The 20,175-nt window shown below is 39.4% G+C and overlaps 1 protein-coding gene across 2 annotated transcripts; it reads right to left on the reverse strand.

Annotated features, from left to right (window-relative positions):
* Positions 1-929: 929 nt before the first annotated feature.
* On the reverse strand, positions 930-12,763 carry wnt7ba (wingless-type MMTV integration site family, member 7Ba). Of its 2 annotated transcripts, XM_038274538.1 has the most exons (4): positions 12,302-12,763; positions 11,142-11,368; positions 6,470-6,741; positions 930-3,505 (listed from the first exon to the last, which is right to left on the reverse strand). In XM_038274538.1, exons 1-4 carry the CDS (start codon positions 12,382-12,384, stop codon positions 3,026-3,028), a joined length of 1,062 nt encoding a protein of 353 aa, XP_038130466.1. In that variant the 5' UTR covers positions 12,385-12,763; the 3' UTR covers positions 930-3,025. The 2 variants fall into 2 exon arrangements, with proteins under 2 accessions (XP_038130466.1, XP_038130465.1); XM_038274537.1 differs by lacking the exon at positions 12,302-12,763 and having other exon boundaries at positions 11,142-12,259.
* Between the last annotated feature and the right edge of the window lie 7,412 nt (positions 12,764-20,175).

A 20,175-nucleotide genomic window follows, 5' to 3' on the forward strand; every position in this document is an offset into this window, starting at 1 on the left:
TAGTCTCATAAATCATTTATTACAGCTAAAATCCATTGATCAATCCTTAAATCTTTTCCAAAACCTGGAATAATAGAGAAAAACTAAACGATTGAAACAAACAAAAAAAAGTTTTATTCTGATCTGCGCGAAGATGAGAAAGATAGGAGTTGAAAGCTGCCGGGCAATAACTGACATCCTTCACAAGGTGGGTAAGCAACAAAAGCCACATGTTTAAGTCCTGTATCTAAGAACAGTAATGCAAAATGTGATGCAAGGAAGAAGATAACTGCAGCCAGAATACGGTGGAGTTATTCTATGGGGAATTTGGACAAATAAGCAATAGTTAAATCCTTTTTTCCTTAGCCTAGTTAAGACACCACAGATGTCCTCTCTGATATACCTTTACATTAGAGGTATCCCATGTCCAGGATACCTCTGTGATGTGAATCTTGAAGCAGAGATTCAATTGCAGTCACTGCCTCATAATTCTCCAAACTGAAAAGATCGAATTAATTCAGCTGTTATTTCTGTCCCTTGTGTTGTTTTCCTTCCACCTAACTTTCCACTACCATGCTGAGATGCAACCCCTCTTTGCCAATGAGTTTAGCAGCTCACCCTTATGGAGGATATTTTTCATCTTTTTTTTTTTTATTGGTGTATTTACATTTTCTTCTGGCTCAGAATTAGCTGTAAGACATAACCATTATATGACCAGAAATGAAGACGTGACATATGCTCATCTGAGTGCCATGGATCCAGCAATACATCAGTTTCAATTTCGAAGTCAGTCGCTGAAATAAACCCACTTTTCCATGATCTTACTGACCACTAAGATGTGTGTGGTGTTTCCGGGAACTTCACTAGAATAACTCATTCTGTCACTTAGCTTTTATGAACTTCTTTCAAAAGTAAATCACTCTCTTTTAAGCGGGCAATCCCCCTTAAGGTATATTTTACATTTCATGACCTTTATTCCAAAATCACATACATTCCAAATAAGTTATCTACTTCAAATATGAATAAGACGAGATCAATAACATTCTTTCTCCAACTAGAAATGACATAAAGTGCCATGTTCCTCATATAAAAATATACTCTTCAAATTGTTTTGTAACTCATACAAAGCCTAAATAAACAATTTTAAATACATTAAGGGTGCTGTACAGAAACGGCATAGGAGCCTTTGATCCCTTCCTACCCACCTCCCCCCTTTTCCATGTGGTTAGGGTCCCGTGCCATTCGCCTGAGCGGACCTAAACCACGCTGGAAGGCTTTGTGTAAGCAGAGGCTGCTGTGTGGAATTCTGCGTCTCAGTCCGCTCACGGGAATGCTGCATGTTTTTGGACCCGTTTGCTCCAACATGGATTTCCAAACAGGGGGCCTGGGTGGTTTTCTGCAGAGCAGGGGCTCGTCCAACAGCAAGACAATGAGCGCAGTCAGGATGGACTGCCATTCAAGTTGGAAGCTGAGAGTAATGCGCTCCGGCCATGGGATGGTGGTTTATATGTAAAATGTGCCATTTTTACAACAACTCTTATGTCCTACGACAAAATAAAGAAAAGTGAACATCTGAATTTGTTGAAAAAAGTTAGAGCTCACTTTAAATAAGTAATAGGGATCATAGTGGAGGACATATGTTTGGGTGGTTTGTGATGTTTCAGAGAAAGCATGTTTTACAGAAATAATACCTTCATGTTTTTCAGTGTTTGAACAGAATACAGTGAGAAGATGCCTCATTATGAAACCTGGCTTCTTCCAGGGCAGTCCTGCGTGAATTTCTAATGTTCGGTTTCCTCATGTCCTCCTTAACATATCGTTCATCTTGAAAATAACCCCAAAAAATCTCAGGTCCTTTAAAACTGCAGCCTTTTCTACCAGTATGGAATAAAAGCCCTTACAAGAATGATTGAGCTTCTTACACTTTCACACATCTTGCCTCGGTTCAACCACAGATTTTAGCGTATTTTATTATTTCATGTGGTAGACCAACATAAATAAGTGCTTAATAATGGATAGAAATCTTTGTGTAGATTTCAAGAATTTCACCCGCAGATTAAAATCTATAAATTGTGTGTCATAAATCTGTATTTATCCCCTTTTACTCCGACACTGCAAAATAAAATATAGCAATCCCAATTCCTTTCTGAAGGCAATCGCCCACCTAGGAAATAAAGTATACTTGTGTGTACTTCTTCTTATACATTTAGCGTTTCGTTAGGGAACAGTGATAAGAAAAACGGAACCATGAAGTCCAGAGAACTCATCACACTCAACAAACAAGAAGAAGGTCCTTTGGCCAGATTACTCTAATATCATTATGACCAAAAGAAGAGAATGAGCACAGTGGGGCCAGCATCATATATTCCAGTTTTTGCTTTTGTGTTGGTTTTGTTTTTTGCCAACAGAACAACTGGAAGCTGTTTGCACCACAAATGTGGCCAATATGGGAGATTTCCAAGAAAAAGCCATGTTTGAAAGAGAACCAAAGATGCTCAATTGTTTTTTGCAAACTCTATGGGGGATCAAGAGCATGCTTCCATTGCATAAGACCTGAATAAACATTTTAACCTTTCACCCTGAAGGCAATCATCTCTGCAGAGATATATAATGATTACTGCATCATGAATTGGTTTATCTTACTTTAGGGCAATGCCTCAAAACATCAAAACCAAAGCTGCAGTGATTGTGGCCTAGTCAAAGTTCACACCTAAATCCACTCTGATTTATCGAATTTACAAAAAAATGTATATTGATTGCTGTGCAAAAGCTGGCAGAAACATGATTATGAAAAAAATATACAACTTAATTTCTTTGTGCGGGTCTATTTCACAAAATCCCAACATTATCTCTAGAAGTTTTGTGGCTTTTATATAAAAATGTTCAACAGTATAAAAGCTGTCATAGATGGTTGTCTCTGTCTCTCCTGGTGAATCCCAAAACTCACAATTGGTGTGAGTTTCCTTTTTCTATAGGATGCCAAAATGTGCAAAATTTATAAATATCCTGAAGTCCTTGGCTTTCAGAGTCCCTCGGTTCCGTGCATCTACTTGCATGTGAAAACCTCTGATTTCTCACTGCAGGTGTTGCAATTGACAAAGCAGCACCAGTGGAACTTGCAGTTGCACTGCCAGACACGCGTGTAGTGGTGTGTGTTGTAGCCCCGGCCGCAGCACATCACGTTGCAGCCGTCCGTGTGCGTGGAGGTGCCGTTGCACAGCCTCCCTCTCGTCCCTGGGCTCCCCGTGACCGTGTCCTCCTCGCAGTAGTTCGGAGAGCGCTCCAGGTACACCAGGTCCGTGTCCATGGGCTTCTGGTAGCCCAGAGCCTGTTTAAGGCGCAGGAAGGACGGCTGGCGTAGCCGTGAGGCCCGGACGGGCTCCACTTGAACGGCCTCCGTGTAGCGCTCTTTCAAAAGGTAACCAATCTCTCTGAAGTTGGGCAGGGTGATCCAGCAGGTCTTGGTGGTGCAGGAACCAGAGACGCCGTGACACTTGCACTCCAGCTTGGTTTTTTCCTCCAGGATCTGCTTGCAAAGAAGAGTTAATACTATGTGTAAAAAAAATATACTAACACAAGCTGAAAAAATAACCTGGAAGATAAATGTAACGTCATTGTAAATAGTTAAGTCTGCTCTTTTTGGGGGGAGGTTGGGATTTTTGTGGCCACTTTTACTTCCAGTGCAGCAGCTTTTAAAGCCAACTTTGTGTCCAAAAATCAAGGGAAACCTCGTAGCTTTAAGCTGAGTCTCTAATTAACATTACCTTTCCTCAGACCACAGCATGGAGTGACAGGAGAGGACTGAACTGTTGTATAACCCTACATGTGTATAGTCTTACATGGCTGTCAGATATAGATTATAAAGTCCTACAAATACATTAAAATGGCAAAAAAGTCAGGTGATTGATTTCAGTGTGAAGAGGGGGGAAAACAAACTTCCTTTGATCAAGATCCATTCCTAATATATATTTTTTGTAATTCAGGAACTGAAGCTGTAATAACAGAGGGCTTCTCATTCGTACACATCATTATACAAATCAGCGGATTGCGTCTTCGCTCTTGACAGGTATCAAAGTTTTGGAAGAGTTTCTGGATTTTGGCTGGGCCGGTGTGTGCACCCATGCTGAAGTGTGCTTGCTGAGGAAGAAGGAGGGGGGGTTGTAAGGATATTCTCAGATCTGACTTCATTGGTTTGTTTTTGGTTTGTTCACCAGTTCTGGATGGATGCAAGAGACAGAGATGGGAAGTAACGAAGTACAAATACTTTGTTACTGTACTCAAGTAGATTTTTCTGATATTTTTACTTTACTTTACTACTTATTTTTATGGTGACTTTTTACTTCTACTCCTCACATTTTTACACAAATATCTGTACTTTCTACTCCTTACATTTAAAAAAATTGGCTCGTTACTTTAGTTTTGAATAATTTCAATGGAGTTACCGTTATTATTTTTCACGTCATCAATACCAAATTCAGTCTAATTGGATGGGAATCTACTTTGCATTTGACACACCACTACAAGATGAATCGACAGATTCAGCGGTATAAATTCGCGGCAAATCATTGCAGCTTGGTGGCGGTGGCGTTAGCATAGTAGTATGGACGACGAGATGATTGAAAATGAACACAACGGAGATCTAGTCCTATTGGCAGACATCCATTTAAAATGTAGGCAACAGCATGAAAAAAGTGGTTTCTACTTTTACTTTTATACTTTAAGTAAATTTACAAGCCTGTACTTTGTTACTTTTACTTGAGTAAAGAAATTTAATCAGTACTTCCACTTTTACCAGAGTATTTTTTAACACAAGTATCTGTACTTTTACTCAAGCACGGAAAGTGAGTACTTTTGCCATCTCTGGCAAGAGAAAGGAAACAGCTGCAGTTTCTCAGTCTGTGAGGAAAGAGCAGAGCTAAAATGTGATGGCTCTCTTTACTAGTCCTTCCAGTTTCTAGCATTCACCTGTGACTATGAGATGCAGATTATTAAACAGATGCAAGATACAAGCTTCCTTTAGAGATAAAGTTAGGAGCTTGAAGTAAAAAGTCATCAGCAGAGGTAGTTATCCATATGCCTCCCAGAAAGACTTCTAAGAAGATGTGGTTAGATATTTTTATAGATGAATATGGCATTGTCAATCCGTCCATATTCTGTCATACTTCATCCCTGCTGGGGCAGTGAGGGGGGCTGTTGCCTATCTCCCGCTGTCTAAAGGCAAGAGACGGGGTACATCCTGGACAGGTCGCCAGTCTATCAAACAGTACAAATAACCATTCACGCACACACGCACACATAAGGAGAATTTAGAGGAGCGAATTGACCTAAAATTCATGTTTTTGGACTGTGGGAGGAAGCTGGAGTACCTAAAGGGAACTCAACCATGCACAGGGAAAACATGCAAACTCTATGCAGGTAGGGCCAGGAATTGAACCCAGAACCTTCTTGCTGCAGTGCTACCCACTGCGTCACTGAGCAGCCCATTATGGCATTGTAATCCAATGAATTCCCCTTGTGGTGAAGTTCACAGTGCTGGCTCTTCCTAAGCATATTTTCTTGCAACTAATAAAAAAAATCATTAATAAATTTAATAATCACTTATTTAATTGAAGCTACTGCAAAGAGACAGACCATTTAAATTCACACCAGACTAAATAATATGTCAATGCATGCATTGCTGCTTAAACAAGTCCTAAATGCTAAAGTTTGGCAGACTTGACTGAGTTAACTAAATATATAATGTAAGGACTGAGTAATAATAGTTATAGCACTCAACAGGGCTGCCGTCCAAAGCTGATTACGATGATTGCAGTTCAGCAAAAGCCTGTTAATCACTTATCAATGGAAACCAGCGAAGCTAAAGCAATGGAACCTTTAAAACTTGTAGGACAGTGGCTCTCAAGTTCTGGCTTGGGTAATGTCTGGCTTACACTTTTAAGACAACACTGGCCATAAGACTGTTTAAATAAGAAAGTTATTATGTCATTGCGACATCATGGTGAGCTGAACTTTATGCCACGTCCAAACCTAATAACTGCTATGCAAACAGAAAAAGTCTGAGGAAATGTAACTCCTTCAAACTAACTATCGAGAGGCTGAAGTAAGTAGGATTTTTTTAGATTTTGAATCATGAAGAAATGATGAGCTACTAAAAAAAAAAAAAAAAACTCAAAATTATTTATAACGTGGCTTCTGCAGTGACTAGCTGGTCAAACCATTTGTGTACCTTCTCTTGCTTTCTCTCTTGTGACTTAGTTGCAGTCTGAGACTTCTGGGTGGGGAAAATGGGTGGGAAATAATTAAACATATTGCTGTTTTGTTCAAGAAATTTATAAGCATCATTTGTTCAAAGTTAATGTTGCTCCTGTTGTAGGACATCAAGTATTTTGAGATCCTACACCTGGCAAGCCAACGTAAATTCATGGGTTACTTGGGTGTCAAAGTTCAAGTCAAGCTCCATTTTTTTAGCAATAAAACCTCATTGCATTACCTTTCGTCCTGCTTCGTTATTGTGGAGGTTCATTAGCCGGCGGGCGTTTTTCTTGATCTCGCGAGCGTCTACAAATCGTCTTGAAAACTCCACGCCGTACTTGACGTCCGCTGAGCAGCCCCCCCACTTCCAGCCCTCCTCCCGATCATGGTAGCCCTGCTTCTCACGGTCGCAGCCACATTGGCTTAGGTTGCCTTGGCTACAGGCGGCTGTCACCGCATGTGCAACTCCAGCAGCTGTGATGGCATAGGTGAATGCCGCTTCCCTGCTGCCTAGAGAAAGGAGGACAGAAATGAAATGATAGAGTACTTAAAAGTCTTGTAGCTAGCCAAAGTACTGTACTTGGATTTTTCTGGATATGCTAAAGAAAAAAATTGTGCCTCTAAGCGTTGTAAACCTGGAACAATAGTGAACAGTGAAGGAAAGACTTATAATTACTGCCATGTAGAAAGTTGTGTTTCTGTAAGATATCAGGAACACAATGAAATTCAGCAGGACATACAAGGGTGGACAACAAACAACACCAGTAGGGTTATTCTCTCCTTAATCTAGAGTTTTAAATCATAATTCTTTCAAATGATTCCACACCTATGCATGCCCTTACCGGACTACTCTGAGCTTTCTGATTCCTGGATTTTGCCCCCTGACAACCAATTCTTGTCTTCACCTCGGATACCTCCTGCTTCAAACTTCTTAGCTCTGACTGTGTTTATGTCCCCTGAACAAGAAATCCCCTGGGATTACAAGACAGAGAATCTGCCTCCAAGTGAGTTCCTGTTTGTCCCTCTGCCCCCATCTGTTCTTGTTATCAGCGTGTTCTCCCTCAAAGCGGTACAAGCCAGCATCACCACAGAACCAAGCACTATTCGGAGTGCTGTTATAGAACCAAGATTCAGCCTCCTCGTTCCTACACAGATTCTGAGAGGATTGGTGGCTTTACTTCCACTTTGATGTGGGAGCTGGCTTGGAGCTCATCAACCTGGCTGTGTCGTTCCTGGACGGGTTCACCAGTGGTGCTAGTCAACATTTACCTTTCATATGTATTTGCTTCTGTCTCCTTGAACCCCAGTTGGCCTCTTTAGAAGGCCGCTCACACTGAGCCTGGTTCTGCTGGAGGTTTCTTCATTTTTAAAGGGGAGTTTTTCCAATCCACCGTTGCTGCATGCATGCTCAGTGTGAGTCACAAAATGCAAGCAAAAATTGTCGCCACAAGCTCATTCAGGAGGAGCACGTCTTGCAAGTCAATGACTTGATGCAGTCAACTGTATTTCCTTGACAGAAACTTTTAACCAACCTGATTCTTGTCTCGGTAAAGTGCATTGAATTAGAATTTTCTTTTGCTTAATTCCCATTGAGATTCAATGGCTAAGGCATTATGGGACTCGTCAAAAAAATCTTCATCTTAACCCCATTAGAGAATGTTGGATTTATCAACTGGGATTAACAGAAGGCACAAGTAAAACAGCAATGTGTTATCAGTTAGTTAGACGGTCTAGGAGAGTAAATAGAACTGATAATTGTATGAAAGTTTGGAACGCAGTACATATTTCTCTTTACACAAATTATATATTGGGTGTTTTCAAAAGTATTTGCTCACTTTAATCTGTTTTTGCTCTTCCCCCCCCCCCCCCCCCACATGGATCTTCAAATTAAACATCACACTAAGAGGAGATATTTCATTATTAACGAAAAAAAGCAATCCCAACTAACCGCAACCTACACAAAATAAATAAATAACTGACCCCTTATCACTGGTCAGGCCACTGTTGGTGGCACAAATGCCATCAAGCATTTGCCATAATTCGCAATGAGTCTTTTTACGTCACTATATAAGCGTGAAGCTTTGTCCCTTGTTCAAAAGAAGAAAAAAAGTTTTAATTCAGGTACATCTGTGGGTTTTGAGGTGAGAGTGGCCTGGTTAGGGCCATCCCACTGTGTATCAATTGGTTTCATGTCTAGACTTACGCTAGGCCACAAACCCTCACGAACTGATGGCTCAATGTTGTTTTTCAGGTTTTTACTCTGTCAAAATGTCTTTGCAGCACTGTGTAGCTAAATGCTAACTGAAATCTTTAAGCAATTTTATTGAGGTTGACCTTTTCCTAGCAAGTTAACACAATTTCTTGGCGATGAAATGTCCTATAATGTCTCCAAAAAGCTGTAAAACAGCAGGGCTTTTGAGAGGACGGGGTGGACTGAGCCACAACGCTTTCCATACTCTCACGCCACCATCTTTCTACACTCCCCTCCTTTTTTGGTTGAACCCCACAAGATATAGGTCAAGGCATGGCTAGATATTACATAGGATTGACTAGATAATGCACATGAACCCATCCCTTTTCGATGGGTTTATGACATAATTGTCCCATGTTCATCTCAATTCGTCTAAGTAACACCAGTGTTTTTTCTGATGGCTCACTTTTTCTAGTGTCTAAGGGGACTAGAACTGATGCCCGTATGCCCCTAATAAGGGGAAAAATGACAGGCTCTTTAAACTGTCTGAGTCACCAAATATGGCACTCTATACCGCGTCTGAAAATCTCCCTTTTGGCCCAGTTGGTCTTAAAGAGCCAGGAATCTTGCGGTTTATTCAGATTTGACTTTGCCACTTTGTCTGCTGTCCTGTTCCTGCATTTGTCAAACTTGCCAAACAAGTTCTTTAGCCTTAAAACTTTTTTTTTTCTTTTTCGGAGGGGTGTGTGAGCAGTTTTTCTAAACAATGTCTCAGCTGTTGAGTTTGCAGGGATGTTAACGGCTACAAGGGTTTGGTTACCATCTTGGATGTTTCCACACCCGTAGGTCGTAACATTATGACCATTGCCAGGTAGAAAAAAAACTTTTTTTACCCGCAAACACCTTCTAGTACACCACAGGCCAAGAGAAGGTGGTCCATGGAGAAAGTTTTCTAAGCGGCTTTCACAGATTGATGTAGCAACGGTTTTTCAGATCATGGCTTCTGTTGTATTTAACACAAACAGCAGATTTCCTATTGTTTAAAAGGCTTTTTTGATAAACGACTTATCAATATTTTGAAGGAAACACCAATATCTACTGACTTTTTCACTCGCCCTTACTAAGTCACTGTTTTTTAATGTTTTTATTAATAGGATTTTTCATGCAGCTTGAGTGTCATTCTGTTTCTGTCTAATATTTATAGACTGAGAGGGAGGAAAATTTATTTATAGGCACAAAAGTTGGTAACAGGATACCCTCCCACTTGTAGGATACTGCCGCGCCTGTGTTCCTCCCTACAGGCCAGGGTATTAATGCATGGCGTCTCTTTAAGAGGCAGTTCTGATGGCTACCTTCCAACACGACAAGCTCCTTCGCTGAAACCATCAGCCCTGCGGTTTCCCCCATCCCGTAACTCAAAACAAACGCTGAAGTCTTCTCTCATCAAGTTAAATCTACGAGCTATTCGGATACGTTGTGCGACGCTGCTGAGCATTTCTCAAGGCATCGGGCGTGAGCAGCGGCCAAACAGCCATCTATTCGCACTGTGATTTGTTTTGATTTAATGGCAGCGCATGCAGGGTTCCATTGTTGCCATCCAGCTGCTGGAGCTGCCTTTAATTAGTGGTTTGCATGAATCTCTCTGGCTTTTTTCAAAGCAAGATGAAGTTACTGACCCTAAAGGTCAACTTTTTAAACTTGCTTAAGATCCGTTTACCGCACAAAACTGCTTCATAGTCCTGGTTTCTAACTTGTTAGCCCCAACTAGTTTTGATAAAGCCCTTAGTAAATGGATTCTGACAGTAAATTCGTAACAGTACTTGAGGAAAATGTTGGACTTGAAGAGACTTTAAATTTGTTTACTCTGAAAAAAAACTTTACTATGACAAAGGAACACAAGGAAGCGATCCAGACAGAAACAAGCAATAGCTTCCAGAACTGCAAGATTATACATGTATTCAAACCCACTGCAAAACCACAACAAAGCATTCTGGACCTGAGACAATTTATGAGGAAAGTTCACATCAGGAGCAAAAGAGGCGCTTGTGAAGTATCCAGATTTTAAAGAATTTTGGCTAGAGACCCTTATATTTAGGTTTTGCAGACTACAGGTATCAATTTTAGGGATCAAACCCTGATGGGCTTGACACAAAGAAGGCTTCCCTCACTTTGGGAAAATCTCTACTTGCTGACAGCATTAGAACCTTGAAATGAAACTTGTTTTTTGTGGCGTTGGCTGTTTGTTCTTTTTTCCTAAAAAGTTTAAGCTCAGTCTGATGGACAGATACAGTAGTATCGCCAAAGCTATTTTCATTCCTTGTAATACATTCATAGTTAGGTTTAGGTTTGGACTTTGACTGGAGCATTCTAACTTATGACTTTGCGTTCTTCTTTTCAGTCTTCCATAGTTTTTTTCCCTTGATCATAACTCTTATTTAATATAACTTCTAGACTGACCTGGACCTACCTACCACCTGTTTCCTGTATCATCTTTCTGGCTCATGTTAAACTTTAACCTAGAGTTCTTAAGACAGTTTTAACAATTTCTGTCTTCTTAAGACTTTTCCATAATGACCGGAAAGTACATGACTAACTATTGTGTAGTCATGGATTCTTACATCTGAGCTGCAGGTATTTCCTCTCCAATCTTCCACTGTTAAAACTAAAAAATCCTAAAACCCCTAATCCCACCACACAACAGAAGTTCAAGAAGACTGACCTACTCTCAGCTCTTGTCCAAACACCGTCCTCTCGCCCAGGGCAGAGCAGTTCCAGCGCCCATTTCGGAACTGATACTGGCACTCGTTGATGCCCAGCTGGGCACCCTCCCCGATGACGATGATGGCGTCTGGTCGACTCTGGCAAAGGGCCCTCTGACGGGGGGCCAGTCCTGGTATCTTATTGCAGATGATGTTGGCACCCAGGGCAACCACAGAGGACAGCGCCCTGTAAAAAAGATGATCACGAACACACCTTACAACGACAGACTTGTAATGAAATGTGGAAATTATTCTTGTTAAACAAGAAAAATGGCCCAATTTCATGAAGTTGTGACATTATTCACATTTTGGCAGTACTTTATTGAAAATAAGGGACCTAAATGACCTCTACATTTGTTCATACCAAAAGTTGGATTACATTTCAGCGTATAGGTTTCAAATTGAGCTCATTTTAGCCAGCATCACAGCAGAAAGCATGAACCCCTCTACTTTATAGTGCAGATTTCATGGCGGAACCTGTCCTTGTTAAAGAAAGGCAAATATGGTGCAGCAATCACTTAATGTAGAGGCCTAAATGGCAAGAGCTCCTAACAAAGCCCCTCTTTCTATAAAGAGAGCATGAAGTAATCATTTAATACAATCCTTTTCCATATGCTGCAGTCCCACATAATGGCTCAAATCTGACGAGGTGCTTCCAAGACAAAGTGGTTCTGGTGTAATGTGTAAATCCATGAAGGCAGGTTATCTCATCAGCTGGTCCGAAAATATGAAATCGAGGAGATTAAATGTTGGCTTCAGTCGAGCAGGTTTTTACTCAGCCGTTTTATGGCTCAATTTCTGAATGAAAATGCCAGTTATGTTGGAGGAGAAAGGAGAAATCAGCAGCTTGTGTTCCACAGAGGAAGGAAAAGAAAGCGGCGCGTGTTTCCACCGATTCCTCCAAAACTTTCCAGAAACAATGAAGCGACAAAATATGCAGTAAATGTAAATTATGACTATGTTTTGTAAAAGTAAACGAGAAAAAAATGTGTTTTTTGCTATCTTGCAAGTCTAATTGTGTGCGTAATTGGCTGAGGAATTACGCACGTTGAAGCCGCGCGTAAAGCTGCTGGAAATAAAGGCGCATGACATTGAGGCATGCGCCTTTAGAAGAACCTACAGGTAGCTGCCGCTGGTGAGGATGAGGAAGATCTGCGGGTAGTAGACAGACAGCAGCGCGCTGCGAGACGAGATGAGAAGCATGGCTGCGCATTGAACGCGCCCTGCTTTGCTTTCTATTAAAAGGTGACAAAAAAGTTCAAAATGATCGAGAAGAAATAGGTCCTTTTTTTAAATGTTGATTTAAAGTTTTAAAAACTGTCCGAAATGTTGGAGTCCGGATGGAGCAGAGGCGCACCGCTGCAGCCGGCTGTCCGTGCGCGGCTGCATCTCCCGGCCGTTGCGCGCTGCGCCACCGGGCCTGAAAGAGGGGCTCCACCGGGGTGATGGAGGGAGAAGAAAACAGGGAAACGATAGGAGGAGGGGGGGATGTGGTTCCGGACGCGCTTTGGTCAGGTATCCAAAAGAGAAAACTGCTGTGGAGATGGAGGGGAACACATCAGGCCACCGGGATGAGTCTGCACACCCCGCATCCCCACCCACCAAACACACCTCCCTGGCAGCTCTGCCCTCCACATCTCCATCCCACACACACTGTGCTGGTCCCATCTCGTTACAAATTGTTCACACGAGCGGCACTGATGCACTTTCCAGCTCTGGTTGTAAAACTGTAGCAGCTCAAAGCTCAGATTATAACAAAAAAGTGGTGCAAACATATTAAAAGCTGACTTTCTGCAAATGTATCTGCTAATGATCCCCCTGTTTGACCACAGGACATTGAATGCAACAGTGCATCTCTATAAAAGTAAGAATTTATCCATAATTTTTTTAATCATTACACTTTGATTCCATTTTACATCATTGCAACAATTTATAAATGTTGATGTTATAATCATCAAAAATTTATTGATAAAGATATCACAGTGTTTAAAGAATCAATGTGAGATGTGTTTTATTTATAACTTTTTAAAATCTAAGTGAGATGTTCCTCATACCAAGTTTGAAATGATCCTCTTCTGATGTTATTCACCAGAACAGGTTTAAAGCTTTTGTAATAGTCTCATTAACAGTACTTTGTATTGTCTTTTTGAACTTAGCGCCCCCTTGTGGTGACATGAAAGAAAACTTAAGAAAAAGTGAGCAAATAGAATAGAAAATCCCTTTATTGTACCACAATGGGGAAATTCTGGTCTTTACAGCAGCAAAAGATTATAGAAAAAATTGTCACATAAATGTGGACCTTAGAAAAATCTATAAGAAAAACATATTAGTGAAGAGTTAAAATATAAACAATAGAATACTGCACTGTAAAATGTTTTAAAAATATAAAAACCTGTGCACCTGGAGAATAAATAACCATTATACAGCTATGGACATTTTTACAGTAATGGATATTTGAAAATAGCAACAACATCAGAGATGTACAAAATGACTACAGCATGTTATTTAACTAAGAAACTGTGGAAAATCAGCACAAATGTAACAACTTGAGGTTGTTGGGAACAGTGGTGGTTATAAAGTCTTACAGCTGTTGGGAGGAAGAATCTGTGATAATGCTCCATGGTGCATTTAGGGTGCATCGGTCTGTCACTGAAGAGGCTCTCCAGTTCTGCAGCTTTATTCATGGGGAGGCATTACTGAAGATGCAGTCAGAAGAGGCTCCTTTTGTGACCTGTTAGTGAGAAAAAAAACCCACATACAAACATATTTCAGACGTTTTCGCGACAATTGACAGTGTGTCCTCGTTTTACGTTACTCTGTATGCTTTGTTTTCAATTATTGCTGATTTCCTTTGACTCGGTTAACTTTTAATTCTTATGGAAAATAGAGGAAAGTGCATTTATTTCTTCTTTATTTCAGTTCAGTTCAGTAGCTTTTAGTTGTTCCAGTATGGGCAGTTTTTGTGCAGTAGTAGCACACCTTTCACACACGTTCACATTTCACAAATCACAGATAAAAAATAAAAGAAGAAACACAAGATATACATAAAATATTTTAAAAAGATAAAAGTAAGGGGGATAAAAGAGAGAGAGAAAAAAAATGTGCGTGCAGTAAAAAAATATGTGTGCAGTATTTATTGTCATTAGCTCGTTATTTCTTTAAAAAGTGACGACCCGTTTAACCACCTCATAAACCTTTGGGATAAGTTTAAGATCAGCAAAGCTGTGTTTGATGCAGATTTCCAATAATATTCATTTACAGTCCATTCTTACTCTGTTTTACTTATAAATATGATTAGTTAATTTGGGTTAATCACAAGTTAATCATCAGTTAGTTATTCATTCCTGATCCTGTTTGGGGTTAGAAGGAAAACTAAATGCTAATAGATCACTATTAGTCAGTTTTTAATTCTTTATCACACTTTGTTTAATAACCAAGCAATATTTATTAACCAGGTATAACAGTATAGTGAAACCATGGTCCATTTGTTTTGTACCCTATAAATAGTTGATCCTTGAATGCTAATTTGCTCTTTACTAAATGATTATTTACCGACCAGATATAGTTTGTTTAGCAAGCTACATTTGCAGTTAGCATTACTTAATGATTAATTCATGATCCAGCTTTGCTTAATAACCTGTAGGTGACAAACAGGTGAGTTAATAAGTAGAAAGTGTTCATTAATTAGTTAGTCAACCCTTTATAGATTCATTCCTCATGTTCTTTTGGGTATTTATCAGATCAGGGATCAGGGAAGTTATTTAATGTTCAGTTGACTATTCCCTCACTCTAAAATCTTGAATATATTACATAGAAATATTTGTTAAAGACGCAATAAAATGAAAAAAGGGAAACAAGCGGTTAACTAGCAATTAGTTCCTTAACCAGTAAGCATTTAGTGGTGCTCTAAAAATTATTTCATGTATTTTTACATTATGGATGGTTATCTATCACTTAACTATAAACTAAATAGTGGGTCTACTTAGATCTGATCAGGTCCCAACTATCAAATAGCAGTTTGCTTTATAATCTTGTCCCGTGGATTATGAAATGAGCTGGAGATAGGCACCAGCATCCCTCGTGGCCCAAGCAGGGATAAAGCGTGATGCAAAATGGATGGATGGATTATGAAATTTTGCAGGAGAGAACCATGCAAGACCCATATGTAGTCTATATGTGTTTTAACCAGGCGTAGGCGTTAAATAAAAAAAACAAAAAAAAAAACAACTTATTTGCTGCATTCTTTACAGTAGTTTGAGCAAAAGCTTGAGGTAGAATGAGGAACTGCAACAAACACCAGAAAATTAAATGTATTATATATTTGTATGTAGTTGCAAGGGGATTCTCTTTGGAAGAACATCCAGTTTGAAACAGCTTCAATTAAAGTAAAATGCATCAGTTTCTTCAATGTCCAATATTAAAAAAAGAAGTGGACATCATTACTGACCAGTTTTCAGCAAAGCACAACCCATATTCAATTAGTATTAATTCTTAAATTTACAACATTTGATCTTTAAATGGACTGAAGTATGTTTTTAAACGTGATGCGTTTAGGTTTGGTGTTTTCGTCAAGTTGCTTTATAAATCTAAAAAGTCAGAGGCATATTTAGCCTCATGGAGCTCCAGAATTTCCCCATTGGGAAAAAATAAAGGATTTTCTACTCTATTATGTTAAAACACAGGGATAAAATGCAGGGATTAAAAAAAAATGTTATGGGGGGACATTGAATACAACCCCCTGCTGCTCAGAGGCGTAGCCAGAAAATTTTCATAGGGGCGGCCATTCAATAACCAATGTAGACTGGGGCGGATTGGCGACAGAACCTCAGGGTTAATCTACACAAGGATAACATCCATTTTTTCTAAATAAAAACTAACTCTACTTTCCTACAGCCTTTGCTAACAAATAAATGCATATATTTAAACATTCATGGCATCTAAATAAAAGGCATAGTGGACTAAATGTCTGGGGCAAACATCTTTTCCATTGTCTTTACTTACCTACTTTTATCAAAAAATGTATATGGATTTTTAAGTTATTATTAAAGTAGTTATTTATCTCTGATTTCACTCCTAGATGACTTGCAGAGACACATCATTTTCTCTTTACCCCATATAACACAAATTTAGTTCTGAAAAGAGCATGAATTCTGTATATATCAACTTTAATGTTATTAATTTCATGTGCATAATTAACCACAGCATTTCAGTTGTCATGTAATTGTTAATAGATAAAAGATTAAAATGTTTATAAAGTTTGAACATTCGCCTTGAGATTATTACTGCTGCCACTGTTTGTATTAGAGGGCGAATAAAATGGTGGGGGTGGCCCCCATCATCCCCGCTCTTGCTCACAGCAGGGATGTAAGTTTACAGATAAAACGCAGAACTTTTTAAAATGCGAAGATGTATAAATCAAACCCCCTTTTTAATCAAATCTAATTTACGTTGTTGTGAATTTCAGGGAAAGCAGACAGAGCTGACAGGGGGAAATTACTTCCACGTTGAAGAACGAGCATCCAGCTTTTGAGAGTTCCCACTTAGAGCATCTCCAACCCCTTTGTTGAGATCAGACGAAGGCAGAGCTATATTTTTTCGCAGCATTACGAGGCACATAAACGTCCCCGCAGATGAGTCGTTTTATGTGAGCAGGATTTATGTATATGTGCTGAAATACTAGTGGTTGCACATGTCAGTGTTCAAATTGGAGCAGAAACGTTGCCAAAAAGACAAAACAGGCAAAAAACTATTGTGTTAAAGTGGCATAGCATTAGATTTACTTTCATAGGCTTTACGGTGAGTTATTCTAACCAACCCTTCTTGCCAAAAATCTGAAATAAATAAGAAAAAAATCACTTCAGCTGTCATACATTGAGCTGGCATTACTCTGATATACCAGCAGGGGGAGACAAAGCACAGATAAAGAGTTTAAACCCTCCGTGCAAATATGACGTACATTTTTAATTCTTCATATTGATTATTTCCATTTCTCTGCATATTTTTGTTCTGAAGATGTTGAACTTAGGATTTTTGTAGAATTGTTGCAGTCTTATGTGGAATAAATCATATTTGCATTTTTTCACTTTTTATTGAGATATTATGTGATAAACCAACATAAATCAATTTGTTAGACTTAGATTTATTTTGTCATTTTGTATACACAAGTGTAAACAAAAGAAATTTAGTTAAGAACAGCTCTCTAGAAAATTTCATTTTTTTGAAAGTACAGCCAGTAATACAAAACATACAAAACAGTAATATAAACATATGACTGTATATTTACAGTTGTAACATTTCAGTTTTTTTATAATAAAATATAATGAATATAATAAAATACAATAAAATAACCCATTTTACAAAACATTCAGCAATCTAATGGCAGTGGAGAAGAAACTGTTATGGAATCTGCTTGACCTGCGTCAGATACTTTGAAGTCTCTTACCAGAGGGCAGCAGGGAGAATAGTCCAAATGATGTTAATTTACAAATATATATATTTAAATTATATATATATCTTATATATTTTAATATATAAGATTTTAGAATAATAAAAAAAAGGTATATTAGACAGTTGTGGAAAGGTTTTAAAGATAAAAAGGTCATAAAAGTATATCCCAAACATGATCAGATGAGTCCAAAGTTTGACTTTATGGTCAAATGAAATTGTAATTTTTATTTGTGGAATATTTTCTCAGCTCTCCTCTAATTTATGTCGGCCTGCAACATCAAAACCCAATGGAACATGCTCGAGTTGAAGGTCGTAAAGTCATACTTCAAAAGGTAATGCAATGAGAGTGAAAAAGACATCATCTGCTGACACCCTCCAGGGGGCTCTTTACTCCAACCTTTGAGTCTAGTTCTTACAAAGCTGTACAGCCCCAATAAACGCTCCCACCAGCTTGCAATAGTTCCACCATTTTGGTTCCTACAATTCAAATTTCAAAAGTTAACCGTCACATTTGTTCGGCTCTACTTTATGTGTATTTTGTGTTTCTATAAAAGTAGCAACAAAATGCCAGCACATATCCTAAAATATTGCTTTTTAACACACTTTATTCCAAGTTAATGCACAAAGAAAGTGTATATATTTTTTAACTTAATTCCAAAGAGTTTGATTCTTTCAGTTTAAAGTAAAAGAGGGAAGTCACAAATAAAAACGGATATGATGATCCACAGCAGTGACAGTCAGTTAAGTTCATGCATGCTGCAGAAGTTGGAGGATTTTAGTCAGAAGGAACTGATTCCACTGTTTAAACCTGGGTTCAGTTTCCAATCGGCTGCATCCTATCTTGCACACATTTCATCATTTAGGCCCAGATAGAGATCCAACAGCTCTAACTTTAATTTATTTTCTGTTATGCTTTATTTTTTTTTAGCCAAATGCTCTTTTTCAGAAAATAAAAGCATTACTGTTCCCATTGATCTAATTATAGGATTAGCTGTCTTTGTTCATGTAAATGAGCGACATTGTAAATCGACAGCAGCTGGTGTGATCCGGTGCAACTCGGTTTGATCTGTGAGGAATTCATATGTGAGGAATTACTGAGCTTGGGGCTTTGGGAATCAAACATGTGTTGCACTTGTCCAACTTTTATATTCCCTCATGAAAATACGTGGAGTCTAAATGCACAGACACACACACAGCCCAAACCAGAGAGAGTGAAGCAAAAAAAACATATTTTTTTTGTTTTAAGAGTCACCTCGCGTTAGAGCTGACCTCGCTGATTGAGTTTGCTCACAATCACACGGGTCAAGGCCTGGAGTCAGGCCCATGCATCATTTAGTTTAATGGCTGTTTCCTGCCTTGCTCCGATTGTGCGCCACATTGGAGGAAGCAGGCGGATGAAATGCAGAATGAAGCTATATTATTTTACAGGACACAAAGGAGGGAGAGGGGGGGAGTGAAGGGATAGATACTAAGGGAGAGAGGATGGTGACAAAAGAGTAGAGGGAGAGCTTTGATTTTTGTTGCTTGTCTGTGTCACCAGCACCCTGTTGGGACGACAGATGTGCAGATGATGTCATGTAGAAATGGGATAGGGCAAAAGGGAGGAGCAAACCAGAGCGCGGGAGGACAGTGGGAAGGCGGGGCTTGGATCTCCGCAGGCCAAGGGTAGGGAGGACAGAACAGGGCCACGGTGGGACTTCTATAAAGTGTGACCTGTTTTGCACAATCACTCCCAATCCCTCTGCTTGAACTGTTTGCTGAAATATTGTCGTTTTGCACAAGTTTGATCAGTCACAGGATCTATAACATGTAGCATAGCTTGACCTTACCTCCAGTCCCCTGATCGACCGCATCATAGGAACTCAATTGTTCTCCTGGGCTGGGTTGACAATGGCTGTTAGTGATCATCGAGACTGGTCAAACACGAGAAAGGCAAAGGGAAGGAGGAAGAGAGGAGATTTATAATGCTTCACTTAGTCAGGCTTGGAGGATTGCTTTAGAGAATAATTCCCTGTTTGTCCCACATCCCGGTTAAATCTAAAAACAGGAGAACTTCCATATTCAAGGGAAGTTCTGAACACACAAAATATTCTCAGAAGCTAGGAGGGGATGACTCAATAACTATTTCAAAGAAATAGAAACCTGTTCAGTGTATTTATGGCGTAACTGAGAACTTCTTTATAATTTGCTTCTACAGTTGCCCCCTGTCTAACCACGCCCTGGGCTACTGCCTATGATATCCATGTAAAAAGCAAAAGCTGGGTGGCAAAAAACTGGGTGAAGAAGAAAAATAGTTGAAAAATATCGGTGAATTAAAGGTATAGTGGAGGATTTTCTTTTTTCGAGGTGGATCATCAAAACAAGTGGTCCTCCTAATTGTCAATCATTCAGGTGATATGCTCACGCAAGGCCTTCCTATGTCCTCGTCCCCATTTTCACTCTCCAGTGGTGAATCTTGACATAGTGGGAAAATTGTAAATCTTCTTTTGGAAAGTAAGCTTGTATGAGTGATGCAAACAGCAACTTTAAAACAGAGTGTACACGAGG

The sequence above is a fragment of the Cyprinodon tularosa genome, unplaced genomic scaffold (genome assembly GCF_016077235.1).
Source record: "Cyprinodon tularosa strain WSP-4 unplaced genomic scaffold, ASM1607723v1 ctg92, whole genome shotgun sequence".
NCBI classification, from domain to species: Eukaryota; Metazoa; Chordata; class Actinopteri; order Cyprinodontiformes; family Cyprinodontidae; genus Cyprinodon; species Cyprinodon tularosa.

What these genes read in the sequence shown, in the direction of transcription:
- wnt7ba (XM_038274537.1), bottom strand. Translation starts at nt 11,466, where the DNA reads ATGAAATTGGGCCATTTTTCTTGTTTAACAAGAATAATTTCCACATTT. An exon ending in TGGACAAGAGCTGAGAGTAG is followed by an intron (nt 6,742 to 11,141) that starts GTCAGTCTTCTT and finishes TCCTTTCTCTAG; the next exon opens with GCAGCAGGGAAGCGGCATTC. An exon ending in ATAACGAAGCAGGACGAAAG is followed by an intron (nt 3,506 to 6,469) that starts GTAATGCAATGA and finishes CTTTGCAAGCAG; the next exon opens with ATCCTGGAGGAAAAAACCAA.